Source organism: Lampris incognitus, chromosome 4 (assembly GCF_029633865.1).
Source record: "Lampris incognitus isolate fLamInc1 chromosome 4, fLamInc1.hap2, whole genome shotgun sequence".
NCBI classification, from domain to species: Eukaryota; Metazoa; Chordata; class Actinopteri; order Lampriformes; family Lampridae; genus Lampris; species Lampris incognitus.
Genome location: NC_079214.1, coordinates 1,977,777 through 1,992,432, shown reverse-complemented (window position 1 = coordinate 1,992,432; position 14,656 = coordinate 1,977,777). Strand labels below are relative to the sequence as shown.

General features: G+C 46.8%; 1 protein-coding gene across 1 annotated transcript in view; it reads right to left on the bottom strand.

Annotated features, from left to right (window-relative positions):
* Nucleotides 1–14,656, bottom strand: part of LOC130111789 (plakophilin-3-like) — an 88,001-nt gene that overhangs the window by 35,301 nt on the left and 38,044 nt on the right. Inside the window, 3 exon segments of the mRNA XM_056279070.1 lie at nucleotides 3,707–3,871; nucleotides 4,474–4,591; nucleotides 7,100–7,262. Coding sequence (XP_056135045.1) covers nucleotides 3,707–3,871; nucleotides 4,474–4,591; nucleotides 7,100–7,262 — 446 coding nt within the window.

Sequence of the window (14,656 nt, the reverse complement as noted above, 5' to 3'; positions counted from 1 at the left end):
TTCCTTTTTCCTTTCGTCCATCAACCATATCTCTGCTGTTCGTTTTGTCTGTTTTTCTTTTGTTTCTGTCCTTCTCTTCATCATTTTGTCTTTTGTTATTAAAACTGACATTGTCAACCCGGAACCAGACCTGGGAAGGGAGCTTGCTGGCAAGCGTCTGGTGTGTGGGCCTTGGCCCATGGGACCCGGTCGGGCCCATTCCCAAAAAAACAACATGGAGCCACCATCCCGTGGACCCACCCCCCGCGGGGATGAGCATTGGGGTAGGGTGTAATGCAGGCTGGGTGGCAGGCAAAGGTGGGGACTGGGGTGTGCCGCCTTGTGGCATTTCAGATTGGTCCTCGGGACATGGAATGTCACCTGTCTGGCAGGAATGGAGCCTGAGCTGGTGCGGGAGATGGAGCGGTACCAACTAGATATAGTTGGGCTCACCTCCACACATAGCAGGCTCTGGTACCAAATTCCTGGAGAGGGGCTGGACTCTTTACTTTTCCGGAGTTGGCCAAGGTGACAGGCGCCAGGCGGGTGTGGGGATCCTCAAAAGTCCTCGGTTGAGCACCACCGTGTTGGAGTTCTCCCTGGGGAATGAGATGATCACCTCTCTACGACTGCGAGTCACTGGGGGAAGCTCTGACTGTTGTGTGTGCTTATGCACCGAATAGCACTTTGGAGTATCCGGCCTTCTTGGAGTCTCTGGGTGGTGTCCTGGAGAGGGTTCCAACCTAGGGATTCTATAGTTCTGCTGTGGGACCTCAATGCTCACGTGGGCAATGATGGATTAACCTGGAGGGGCATCATTGGGAGGAACGGCCTCCCCAATCTGAACCCAAGCGGTGCCTTGTTATTGAACTTCTGTGCGAGTCATGGATTGGCCATAACAAACACCATGTTCGAACATAAGGTAGTTCATAAGTGTACTTGATACCAGAACACCTTTGGCCGAAGATCGATGACAGACTTTGTGGTCGTACCATCAGATCTACAGCTGTATGTTTTGGACACTCAGGGGAAGAGAGGAGCAGAGCTGTCAACTGATCACCACCTGGTGGTGAATTGGATCAGATGGTAGGAGGGCCGCCAGAAAGACCTGGCAAACCCAAAAGTGCAGTGAGGGTAAACTGGGAACATCTGCCAGAGTCCCCTGTCCATGAGGTCTTCAATTCCCACCTCTGGAAGAAGTTCTCATGTATCCCGAGGGAGGCTGGGGACATGGAATCTGAGTGGGCCATGTTCAAAAGCCTCTATTTCAAATGCGGCAGGTAGGAGCTGTCGTCATAAGATCATCAGTGCCTGTCGAGGTGGCAACCTGCTGGTGGACACCGGCAGTGAAGGAAGCTGTTGGGCTGAAGAAGTAGGCCTTTCATGCTTGGTTGGCCCAGGGTCTGAAGCAGCAGACAGGTACTGGGAGGCCACAAGGGCTGCGGCTTTGGCGGTCACGGAGGCAAAATCCCGGGTGTGGGAGGAGTTCGGTGAGGCTATGGAGGAGGACTTTCGATTGACCTCAAGAAAGTTCTGGCAAACCATGCGATGACTCAGGAAGAGGAAGCAGGACTTGACTCAGGATGTGTTCAGCCGGGGAGGGGAACTGCTGACCCAGACTGGGGATATTGCCAGGTGGTGGAAAGAACACTTTGAGGAGCTCCTGAACCCCGCTAACATGTCCTCAGTGGAGGAGGTACAGTCTGAAGACTCGGGGAAGCCCCACCCATATCCCTGGCAGAGGTCTCTGAGGTAGTTAAGAAGCTCCTCGGTGGCAAGGCGCCGGGTGTGGGTGAGATTCGCCCTGAGATGCTGAAGGCCCTGGACATTGTTGGGCTGTCTTGGTTGACACATCTATTCAGTGTTGCGTGGAGGTCGGGGACAGTACCTGTGGAGTGGCAGACTGGGATGGTGGTTCTCATATTTAAAAAATGAGACTGCAGAGTGTGCTCTAATTATCGGGGCATCACACTACCTAGCCTCCCTGGGAAAGTCTACTCTAGTGTGCTGGAAAGGAGGCTCCGACTGATTGTCGAACCTCGGATCAAGGAGGAACAATGTGGATTCCGTCCTGGCTGTGGAACAACGGACCAACTCTTTACCCTTGCGGAACTGCTGAGGGAGGCATGGGAGTTTGATCAGCCAGTCTGCATGTGTTTTGTGGACTTGGAGAAGGCTAACGACCGTGTATCCCGGGGCACTCTGTGGGGGGTAGTGCAGGAGTATGGGGTACTGGGAAGTTGCTACAAGCCATCCGGTCCTTGTATAACAAAAGTGAGAGCAGTGTCTGTATTCTTGGCATAAAGTCAAACACGTTTTCAGTGGGTGTTGGACTCCATCAAGGTTGTCCTTTGTCTCCAGTTCTGTTTGTGATATTCATGGACAGGATCTCAAGGAGCAGCCAAGGTGAGGAGTGTGTCCGTTTTGGGAACTTCGGAATTGCATCATTGCTGTTCGCAGATGATGTGGTTTTGTTGGCTTCATCAAAACATGATCTCCAGTGCGCACTTGGGTGGTTTAAAGCTGAGTGTGAAATGGCTGGGATGAGAGTCAGCACCTCCAAGTCTGAGGCCATGGTTCTCTACTGGAAAATGGTGGATTGCTCCCTCCGGGTTGGGGATGAGTTGTTGCCTCAAGTGAAGGAGTTCAAGTATCTCGGGGTCTTGTTCAGGAGTGAGGGTAGGATGGAGCGGGAGATTGACAGGTGGATTGGTGCAGCATCAGCAGTAATGTGGACGTTGTACCGGACCGTTGTGGTGAAGAGGGAGTTGAGCCGGAAGGCAAAGCTCTCAATTTACCAGTCAATCTTCATTCCAACCCTCACCTATGGTCATGAGCTTTGGGTAGTGACCGAAAGGATGAGATGGCGGATACAAGCGTCTGAAATGAGTTTCCTCTGTAGGGTGTCTGGGCTCAGCCTTAGAGATAGGGTGAGGAGCTCGGACATCCGGAGGGAGCTCAGAGTAGAGCCGCTGCTCCTTCGCATTGAAAGGAGCCAGTTGAGGTGGTTCAGGCATCTGATCAGGATGCCTCCTGGACGCCTTCCTTTGGAGGTTTTCTGGGCATGTACAACTGGGAGGAGACCCCAGGGTAGACCAAGAACTCGTTGGAGGGACTACATGTCCTATCTGGCCTGGGAACACCTTGGGATCCTTCAGGAGGAGTTGGAGGGCGTTGCTGGGGAGAAGGGCGTCTGGGGTGCCTTACTTAGCTTGTTGCCACCGTGACCCGACCCCGGAGAAGTGGCTGATGATGAGAGATGAGACTGTCATCCACTCATACTTCACAATATGTAACTTGTGTATCAGGAATACTTTGTCATTTCACCTCATGTACGTGCGCACATGAAGTAAAACGAAATGCCGCTTCCCCCAACCCACAGCAGTACAACACACAGACAAAAACACATTCAAGAACTACAAGAACACACATATCCACGCTAACACATACTATATCCAAACCAAAAAAAAAACAATCACTGTCCAAGGGAACAAACACCAGTCAGGATGACGGTCGGAACCACTGGTCTGCATGGGCTAGCAGTTAGCCTAGCCTGCCCCGATTACGTGACAGATATACGTGTATGTACATATATCTGTTCAAGTATGCATATAGACATCTGAGCTGCATGTACATTTATCTTTGTCATTATATCTGTATTTATTTGCACAGAAAATGCACAATAAACAAACCAGTTGATTTTATTAATTTCCTCTGCTGATTTTACCTCTTTGCTCTTTTTGCTCTGCATGGGGAAACAGCCGATAACCTGGTTTTCTCTGTCGTCTGACGATCTGGACGGACTTGCCAGATGCCGCTGGGCTGAGAGTGGCAGCTCTATGTACAGCTGGTAGGAGAGGTTCCTCAGTATACACACAGTATTTTCTATGCCCTGCATGACGAACAAGAGAAGAGTGGAATGAAAGAAAAAAGAGACAAAGCAGAGAGAAACAGCGTGATCCTCCCACGCGTTACGTCCCGCTGGTGAAACTCCTCACTGTCAGGCGAAGAGAAGCGGCTGGCGACTCCACATGTATGGAAGGAGGCATGTGGTAGTCTGCAGCCTTCCCCGGATCAGCAGAGGGGCTTGAGCAGAGACCGGGAGGGCTTGGAAGAGTGGGGTAATTGGCCAAGTACAATTGGGGAGAAAAAGGGGGAAACCCCCCCCCTTCAAAAAACAGCTTTATTTAATAAGCAAGTTTACAGTAACGAGGAAATCGACCTGTTTAGTTGCTCAAACTGAATTTGAGAGCTTTTCTAGAGCAAGTTTCCTGGGGAAGGATTAGTTCTTCGAAAAGTGGTGGAATCACATTGGAACCAGCAGAAAGACAGTTCATGTGGAGTTACCATATCAGTACTGAATGATGAGCAGAAGTTTTTCACGCCCCACACACATATACAGATGATATACAGAAACCTAAAGAGTCTCTGATTCCCTGAACAAAGAAAGTAAATGTCAGTGTGTAGGAAGTGACAGTTAGAGGATAGGATTACCTTGTTGTCCATCCTGTCTTCCTGCAGAGCATTCTGGATGTAGAATACCAGAGAATCCACAAGGCTTCTCATCTCTCTCATCTTCTGACGAGTTCTCTCGTTCACTGAACTCAGATTCCTGAATGAAAATGAAGTGTGCACACATGCACACACACGCACACACACACACACACACACACACACACGCACACACACACACACGCACACACGCACACACGCACACACACACACACAGCACAGTCAGACTTAGAGGCCAGATGTAGGGAAGTTCTGGCAGTTAGAAGAAAAGTGCTGTATAAAACACACTCTGAATGTGATAGTCTTGTAATCAATCAATATACACAGACAGGAGGGTAGCACTTCCCTGGCTCATTGTTATTTCAGTTCTTAACAGATGTGTGGTATAATCTGTATCCCCCCCCCCCCACTCTCCCCCATCAGATTCAGTAATGGTTTAGTCCATGCAGTGAATCCTGGGGTGAGCTTGAGCCTCGTGCTCGTTTATTACTTACCTCCATGGAGTGAGTTACGTTCATATGCAATGTGGACAGCGGACACTCTGTCACGCACGCCGCTGCAGAAAGCAGCAGCAAACACAGACGACGAGCTGATGGAGAGTATGAACACCTATGTGGACGGCATCATAGAGCATCTCCCAGCGAGCACGTCTTCCCTGGATTGTCTGAGAGAACATCTCAAAGCAGACAGCGCGGGCTCTAGCATCATGAGGACGTGTCACGATGGATGGCCACAGTTCAATTGCTGCACTGGCCCTGAAAAGCTCTACTGGGAAGAGCGTGCTTTCCTCACAGTTCACTATGGTCTCCCGCTGAAAGGAACCAGATGGTCGTTCCCTCTGCTTTAAGAAATGACGTTCTCGCAGAGCTGCAAGAGGGTCACCAAGGTGCGGTGAAATGCCGGGCATGTGCACGGCAAAGTGTGTGGTGGCCTGGATTGAGCCAACAGCTTAAAGAACTTGTACTGAACTGCAGAACATGCATCAAAGAGCGTACAAACCACACAGAGCCCAACAGATCTCCCAGAGAGACCCTGGCAAAAGCTGGGGACGGATCTATTCACCCTGAAAGGCAAAACATACCTTCTGGTAGTGGACTGAGTAAGCCACACACAGCTCTTTAACATCATGCTGGAAATGGGTTTCCCTGGACACCTTGTTGCACTACTTCAAGGTCTATATATTGGCCAGACAGCAGTGGTGAGATGGAATGGTGAGAACACAGAAGCTTTTCCAAGAGAGAGATTGGGTTCTGATTGGGGGGCTATACCAAACCATTACTGAATCTGATTGGGGGGCAAGCTTGAGCCTCTCCCTCTTAAGATTACTTACCTCCATGGAGTGAGTTATGTTCATATGCAATCATTAATAAAGAATACGTACCTTTTGCAAATACGAAGTTGTCTAGCGGTTACATTACCCACACATGTAATTAAACAGATAACAGGACAAGATGAAGTATCAACAATTAGGTATAAAATGTGGGGAAAGCTTTTAAAATTCATCTAGCATAGATTAACGAAAGGAAAAATGGGCTTTCTCTGAGCTGCCTTAAATGTTGAACAGTGAAATGAGTTTGTTGGGTACAACCCTTACAACTAGATGTTTCAGATGATTCCAGCATTACATCTTTCATAAAATAAAAATCTTCAGATGAGGTTTTTTAAAACTCTTCTCTATTTAGATCCCATAAGCTGAGTGCTGATGTATTTTGGGGATGCATACTCTTCATCTACCCAGGCAAAGGGGGGGCAAAGAATTGGTCCCATGCAACAACATTCGTTGGAGAAGGACAGAAAAGGCCCAAAAATCCTTCCACCAAACCAGAACCAGGAAACCTATGCATGGCCTGTGACTGGGACTAATCTTTCCACACGATTACTTCTACCAGCCTTAGGCCAGACTTGGTACTCCCATTGCCTTCACTACAGACAATCTACATCATAGAACTCACAGTCCCATGGGAAGACTGTGGAGGAAGTCTATGAGTGGAGGAAGCTACACTACACAGAAAAGGCAGCTGATACGAAACAATGTGGCTGGATAACCAAAGTCTTTCCAACAGAAGTAGGATAGGATGTAGAGGCTCTGTAGCTTCTTCCATCACCAGACTGTTGAAAGAGCTAGGAATCAACGGTCATGCTCTGCGGCACAGCATCACATCAGTGTCAGAGGCAGCTGAAAGAACCAGCCACTGGCTATGGCTCAAGCAGAAGGAGCCTTGCTGGGCTCTGACAACATCAACATAACCTCAAGAGACCAGGAAGACAGAAGGGGGGGGGTGATTATGAGATGCCAGAATCCACCGTTGAACCCTCGGGAGATGTATTGGGCTAATCTATGAAACATTGAGGTTAGAGGGTGCCCACGTGAGAACCCATACATGTCAATCATGAGCCACTCTCAATATCAAGGCAAATCTCATGTAAGTGCTCACCACCGACTGGGACAAAGGAATGTTTAACATCACGTCCTGTGTTTTTTGAATCTATACATATTACAATTCCTTCGGTAGCAGAACTGATTCACGATGACATTTGTCTTTGGATGATAACTGTGTAAACAGTCATGAGGCCAGTAAAGTGCTAAAGGTTTGGGGGTGATTTCTACCTGAGACAGCCTGTGGTGTTGTTGAAGATGTCTTTCTCAGACAGACTCAGCTGGATGGAGTCTCTGCACAAAGGAACCAGGACTTTCTCCGTCAGCTCTGACAAAACCTCCCTGGAGAGTTTTTCCTTCAGGTTGTCTCTGGATGACAGATTCCACAGGATGCCTGCAGCAAGGTTTACACTCTTTTTACTGGCTCATTTTCCATGACTTCCTCTTGGATATCATGCTAGACATTGCTAACAGAAAGTTATATTATTCAGTCTTAACTAGCATTGGTAGTCTCCACAGTCTCTGAATGGACTGTGTGACTGAACATCCTTGCCAGACATCATATACTTATGTCACATCTCAACACACAAACATATGGAGACAAATACCACAACTTAGATAAAAACCACACTAAAATATGTCATCTCAGTGGGTAAAATACCCTAAATTTACAATTTTCCATGACATTAATAACATTTCAAGGACATCTGATCAACGATCATTTTCCAGGTATTTTCCAAAACTGGAAAACTAGTCTAAATTTCCAGGTTTTCCAGGTGATAACCCTGCTCACAAAGGAAACTAGCCTGTATAAAAGTGCTACATAAGATTGATTTTTATTATTATTATTATTATTATTATCTCAGTCCAGATCAGAGGCTTCAAAATGGTTTGAGAAACCAAAATGAAAATAGGAAATTAATGAGTTGATTAACAATGAGGAAGTAAAATGAAAACATGATCATTATCAAAGAAGGTTGAGTCAGTTCATCTGGACACGTTTAGTGACAGATACGTTTCATCATCATCTAAGTGACCTCTTTGGTCTCACCTGACTGCAGGTAACCCCACCCTTATAAACAATACAGTGGCATAACGACCCAAACCAACCACCAGTTTCATATGCAAATATGGGCATGACCATTAAGTAGAGTTACAATGGCCATGTGTACTATTCACAGAGGATTGCAGAATGGTTGCAATCACAGCATTGTAAGATGGTGACAGATGTACTCTTAGCCCCCCCCCCCCCCCCCCCTCGGTTCAGGTATGGTCATTCCCTCTTCACATAGACGGCCTCTTTGACTCCCCGTTCGAACCAGCGTTCCTCCCTATCAAGGATGTGCACATCCTCATCCCTGAACGAGTGGCCACTGGTCTGTAGATGGTGTAGACTGTGGAGTCGTGGTCTGACGTGTTAGCTCTCCTGTGATGTGTCATCCTCTTGGCCAGCGTCTGTTTGGTTTCCCAGATGTACAAGTCACGACAATCCTCCTGGCACTTAACAGCTACACTATATTGCTCTGTTTGTGCCGGGGGACCTGATCTTTGGGCTGGACCAACTTCTGGCACGGTGTGTTTTGGGGTTTGAAAGCAACTGAGACACGGTGTTTGAAAAATACGCATCTCAACTTTTCCAACACTTCACCACTGGTTTACACTTAGAAAGCTGTTGTCCTTCTCCTCCCTTAATTTAGAGGCCCGCTTGGCTGCTGTTAAATGTTTTCTGCTTTTAAATCCAGATAAAACCGAGATGCTGGTCATTGGCCCTGCTAGACACAGACACCAATGTGATCAAGTAACGATAACAATCGACAACTCTGTGGTTTCACAAAGTGTGGCAGCCAAAAATCTTGGTGTTACGTTTGATCCCAGCCTTTCCTTTGATAAGCACATTAAAGAAATCACCAAGACTGCCCTTTTTCACTTACGTAACATAGCTAAAATTCAGTCTCTCCTGTCCATGGCTGATGCAGAGACTCTAATACATGCATTTGTTTCATCCAGACTTGATTACTGTAATGTTCTGTTCTCAGGTCTGCCACATTCTAGTACTAGAAGTCTTCAGATGGTTCAGAATGCTGCTGCTGCTAGAATCCTAACTAAAACTAGGAAATGTGACCATATTACACCAATTCTTGCCTCCCTTCATTGGCTTCCTATCCATGTTAGATCAGAATACAAGGTGCTTCTGCTGACTTATAGTAAAATCCTAAATGGGCTTGCCCCATCTTACCCCATATGTCTGATGTCCTTAACGATGAATTTACCAAGCACTGTTCTGCCGACGAGAGTATAGGTTATAGAGTATAGTTTATAGAGTATAGGTTATAGAGTATAGAGTATAGATTATATATAGGTTATAGAGTATAGATTTTAGAGTATAGGTTATAGGTTATAGAGTATAGGTTATAGAGTATAGGTTATAGAGTGTAGGTTATAGAGTATAGAGTATAGATTATATATAGGTTATAGAGTATAGATTATAGAGTATAGGTTATAGAATATAGGTTATAGAGTATAGAATATAGGTTATAGAGTATAGATTATAGAGTATAGGTTATAGAGTATAGAGTATAGGTTATAGAGTATAGAGTATAGATTATAGAGTATAGGTTATAGAGTATAGATTATAGAGTATAGGTTATAGATTATAGAGTATAGGTTATAGAGCATAGGTTATAGAGTATAGAGTATAGATTATAGAGTATAGGTTATAGAGCATAGATTACTGTCTATTGCAAACTGTTCTCTTCTCTCACGTCTATTCTCTCTCTCTCTCTCTCTGAATGATGTCTTCTCCTTTCTTTTCTCCTGTCTGTGTGAATGGTGTGATGTGAGCCTCCCTTGTGTGCACATGCAGTCTGTCCTCCTAGGTCTCCATGGTGATCGCCACCTGGACACTGCTTGACACCCCCCTCATCACATTTTCTTTTTATATAGCTTATAAATCCATATAATTTTGTTATCCTGTTTTAATGTTATACCATTCTCTCACTCAGATGTGTTACTAATATATATATATATATATATGTATGTATGTATGTATGTATGTATGTATGTATGTATGTATGTATGTATGTATGTATGTATGTATGTATGTATGTATGTATATAATTTTTTTTTACATGGTGATAGTGGTCACATGGCTCGGGTCTTGGGCTGTTCCGGCGGCATCTGAACACTGCTTAGCATCCTCCTCATCATATTCTTCATATATGTTATAATTCCATGATATCAATAAGTTCTCAGAGGCTTGCAACAACTTCGGCTTCACCATCAATATAAAAAAGACTGAAGTACTTCATCAGCCAGCTCCAGGCAAGCCATACAATGTACCCAACATCACCATAAATGGGCATCGATTAAATGCAGCTGACAAATTCACTTACCTGGGCAGTTCTCTCTCCAGATATGTCACCACTGATGAAGCGGTGACCGCACGGCTTGCTAAAGCAAGTACTGCTTTTGGCAGACTCCACAAGAATGTGTGGAACCGGGGAGGCATCCCCCAGGAGACAAAAATTCAAGTGTATCGGGCCATAGTTCTCACTACACTGCTTTACGGCTGCGAAACACGGACAGTTTACAAACGCCATGCAAAAACACTAAACCACTTTCACACCACATGCCTGAGAAAACTTCTTGGCATAACGTGGGATGACAAGATCCCTGACACAGAGGTCCTCACTTGCTCAAGACTGCCGAGTATACACACCATCCTCATGCAATCATGTTGTGTGTCTTGGGGGAGAGATCCTCCCCTGCCGCTCTCCCTGAGGTTTCTTCCTGGTTTCCTCCCTGTTAAAGGTTTTTAGGGAGGTGTTCCTTATCCGATGAGAGGGTCTAAGGACAGGATCTTGTGTTGCTGTAAAGCCCCCTGAGACACATCTGTAACTTGTGATATTGGGCTACACGAATAAAACTGACATGACTCTCTTTGATTGGCTGGTGCACTGTTTGGGTGTCTACCTGCTTTGACAAACGCCCAGGTTAGCATAACCACACTTAACCAGGACCTGTTTAATGTGGGGTTTCTCCTCTTCCCCGGCCGCTGTGTCAGTGGGGACGTTGTCAGCTCGGTGGTCCAGCATCCTGATGACTCCTAGTTTGTGCTCCAGTGGATGATGAGAATAAAACCTTAAGTACTGATCAGTATGTGTTGGTTCACAGTAAACATCAACAATCAAATCTCCTCCATCAGCAACTGTAATTTCCCAGTGTAAGAAGGCTACCCTGTCATGTTCCACATCCTCCCTTATGAACTTGATGTGGTGTCCACAGAGTTAATGTGGATGGTGAAACGTGCTACATCCTGAGATTAGATTTTAACCCAGGTGTTGTCAATAAATGTGAAATGAAATGAAAATTTGTAACTAGTTAATGGTCAAGCCCATATTTACATGTGAAACTGGTCGTTGGTTTGCATCTTTGTCCCACTGTATTGTCTATAACGGTGGGGACACCTGCAGTCACTGTATTGTATATAAGGGTGGGGACACCTGCAGTCACTGTATTGTTTATAAGGGTGAGACACCTGCAGCCACTGTATTGTTTATAAGGGTGGGGACACCTGCAGCCACTGTATTGTTTATAAGGGTGGGGACACCTGCAGTCACTGTATTGTTTATAAGGGTGGGGACACCTGCAGTCACTGTATTGTTTATAAGGGTGGGGACACCTGCAGTCACTGTATTGTTTATAAGGGTGGGGACACCTGCAGTCACTGTATTGTTTATAAGGGTGGGGACACCTGCAGCCACTGTACTGTTTATAAGGGTGGGGACACCTGCAGCCACTGTATTGTTTATAAGAGTGGGACACCTGCAGCCACTGTATTGTTTAGATAGGGTGGGGACACCTGCAGCCACTGTCTTGTTTAGATAGGGTGGGGACACCTGCAGCCACTGTATTGTTTATAAGGGTGGGGACACCTGCAGTCACTGTATTGTTTATAAGGGTGGGGGCACCTGCAGTCACTGTATTGTTTATAAGGGTGGGGACACCTCCAGTCACTGTCTTGTTTAGATAGGGTGGGGACACCTGCAGTCACTGTCTTGTTTAGATAGGGTGGGGACACCTGCAGTCACTGTCTTGTTTAGATAGGGTGGGGACACCTGCAGTCACTGTATTGTTTATAAGGGTGGGGACACCTGCAGCCACTGTATTGTTCATAAGGGTGGGGACACCTGCAGCCACTGTATTGTTCATAAGGGCGGGGACACCTGCAGCCACTGTATTGTTCATAAGGGTGGGGACACCTGCAGTCACTGTATTGTTTATAAGGGCGGGGACACCTGCAGTCACTGTATTGTTCATAAGGGTGGGGACACCTGCAGTCACTGTATTGTTTATAAGGGCGGGGACACCTGCAGTCACTGTATTGTTCATAAGGGTGGGGACACCTGCAGCCACTGTATTGTTCATAAGGGTGGGGACACCTGCAGTCACTGTATTGTTTATAAGGGCGGGGACACCTGCAGTCACTGTATTGTTCATAAGGGTGGGGACACCTGCAGCCACTGTATTGTTCATAAGGGTGGGGACACCTGCAGTCACTGTATTGTTTATAAGGGCGGGGACACCTGCAGTCACTGTATTGTTCATAAGGGTGGGGACACCTGCAGCCACTGTATTGTTTATAAGGGCGGGGACACCTGCAGTCACTGTACTGTTTATAAGGGTGGGGACACCTGCAGCCACTGTACTGTTTATAAGGGTGGGGACACCTGCAGTCACTGTATTGTTTATAAGGGTGGGGACACCTGCAGTCACTGTATTGTTTATAAGGGTGGGGACACCTGCAGCCACTGTACTGTTTATAAGGGTGGGGACACCTGCAGCCACTGTACTGTTTATAAGGGTGGGGGCACCTGCAGTCACTGTATTGTTTATAAGGGTGGGGACACCTGTAGTCACTGTATTGTTTATAAGGGTGGGGACACCTGCAGCCACTGTATTGTTTATAAGGGTGGGGACACCTGCAGTCACTGTATTGTTTAGATAGGGTGGGGACACCTGCAGTCACTGTATTGTTTATAAGGGTGGGGACACCTGCAGTCACTGTATTGTTTATAAGGGTGGGGACACCTGCAGTCACTGTATTGTTTATAAGGGTGGGGACACCTGCAGTCACTGTATTGTTTATAAGGGTGGGGACACCTGCAGTCACTGTATTGTTTATAAGGGTGGGGACACCTGCAGTCACTGTATTGTTTATAAGGGTGGGGACACCTGCAGCCACTGTATTGTTTATAAGGGTGGGGACACCTGCAGTCACTGTATTGTTTATAAGGGTGGGGACACCTGCAGTCACTGTATTGTTTATAAGGGTGGGGACACCTGCAGTCACTGTATTGTTTATAAGGGTGGGGACACCTGTAGTCACTGTATTGTTTATAAGGGTGGGGACACCTGCAGCCACTGTATTGTTTATAAGGGTGGGGACACCTGCAGTCACTGTATTGTTTAGATAGGGTGGGGACACCTGCAGTCACTGTATTGTTTATAAGGGTGGGGACACCTGCAGTCACTGTATTGTTTATAAGGGTGGGGACACCTGCAGTCACTGTATTGTTTATAAGGGTGGGGACACCTGTAGTCACTGTATTGTTTATAAGGGTGGGGACACCTGCAGCCACTGTATTGTTTATAAGGGTGGGGACACCTGCAGTCACTGTATTGTTTAGATAGGGTGGGGACACCTGCAGTCACTGTATTGTTTATAAGGGTGGGGACACCTGCAGTCACTGTATTGTTTATAAGGGTGGGGACACCTGCAGCCACTGTATTGTTTATAAGGGTGGGGACACCTGCAGTCACTGTATTGTTTATAAGGGTGGGGACACCTGCAGTCACTGTATTGTTTATAAGGGTGGGGACACCTGCAGTCACTGTATTGTTTATAAGGGTGGGGACACCTGCAGCCACTGTATTGTTTATAAGGGTGGGGACACCTGCAGTCACTGTATTGTTTATAAGGGTGGGGACACCTGCAGTCACTGTATTGTTTATAAGGGTGGGGACACCTGCAGTCACTGTATTGTTTATAAGGGTGGGGGCACCTGCAGTCACTGTCTTGTTTAGATAGGGTGGGGACACCTGCAGTCACTGTCTTGTTTAGATAGGGTGGGGACACCTGCAGTCACTGTCTTGTTTAGATAGGGTGGGGACACCTGCAGTCACTGTATTGTTTATAAGGGTCGGACACCTGCAGCCACTGTATTGTTTATAAGGGTGGGGACACCTCCAGCCACTGTATTGTTTATAAGGGTGGGGACACCTCCAGCCACTGTATTGTTTATAAGGGTGGGGACACCTGCAGTCACTGTATTGTTCATAAGGGTGGGGACACCTGCAGTCACTGTATTGTTCATAAGGGCGGGGACACCTGCAGCCACTGTATTGTTTATAAGGGCGGGGACACCTGCAGTCACTGTATTGTTCATAAGGGCGGGGACACCTGCAGCCACTGTATTGTTCATAAGGGTGGGGACACCTGCAGCCACTGTATTGTTTATAAGGGCGGGGACACCTGCAGCCACTGTATTGTTTATAAGGGTGGGGACACCTGCAGCCACTGTATTGTTTATAAGGGTGGGGACACCTGCAGCCACTGTATTGTTTATAAGGGTGGGGACACCTGCAGCCACTGTATTGTTTATAAGGGCGGGGACACCTGCAGCCACTGTATTGTTCATAAGGGTGGGGACACCTGCAGCCACTGTATTGTTTATAAGGGTGGGGACACCTGCAGCCACTGTATTGTTCATAAGGGTGGGGACACCT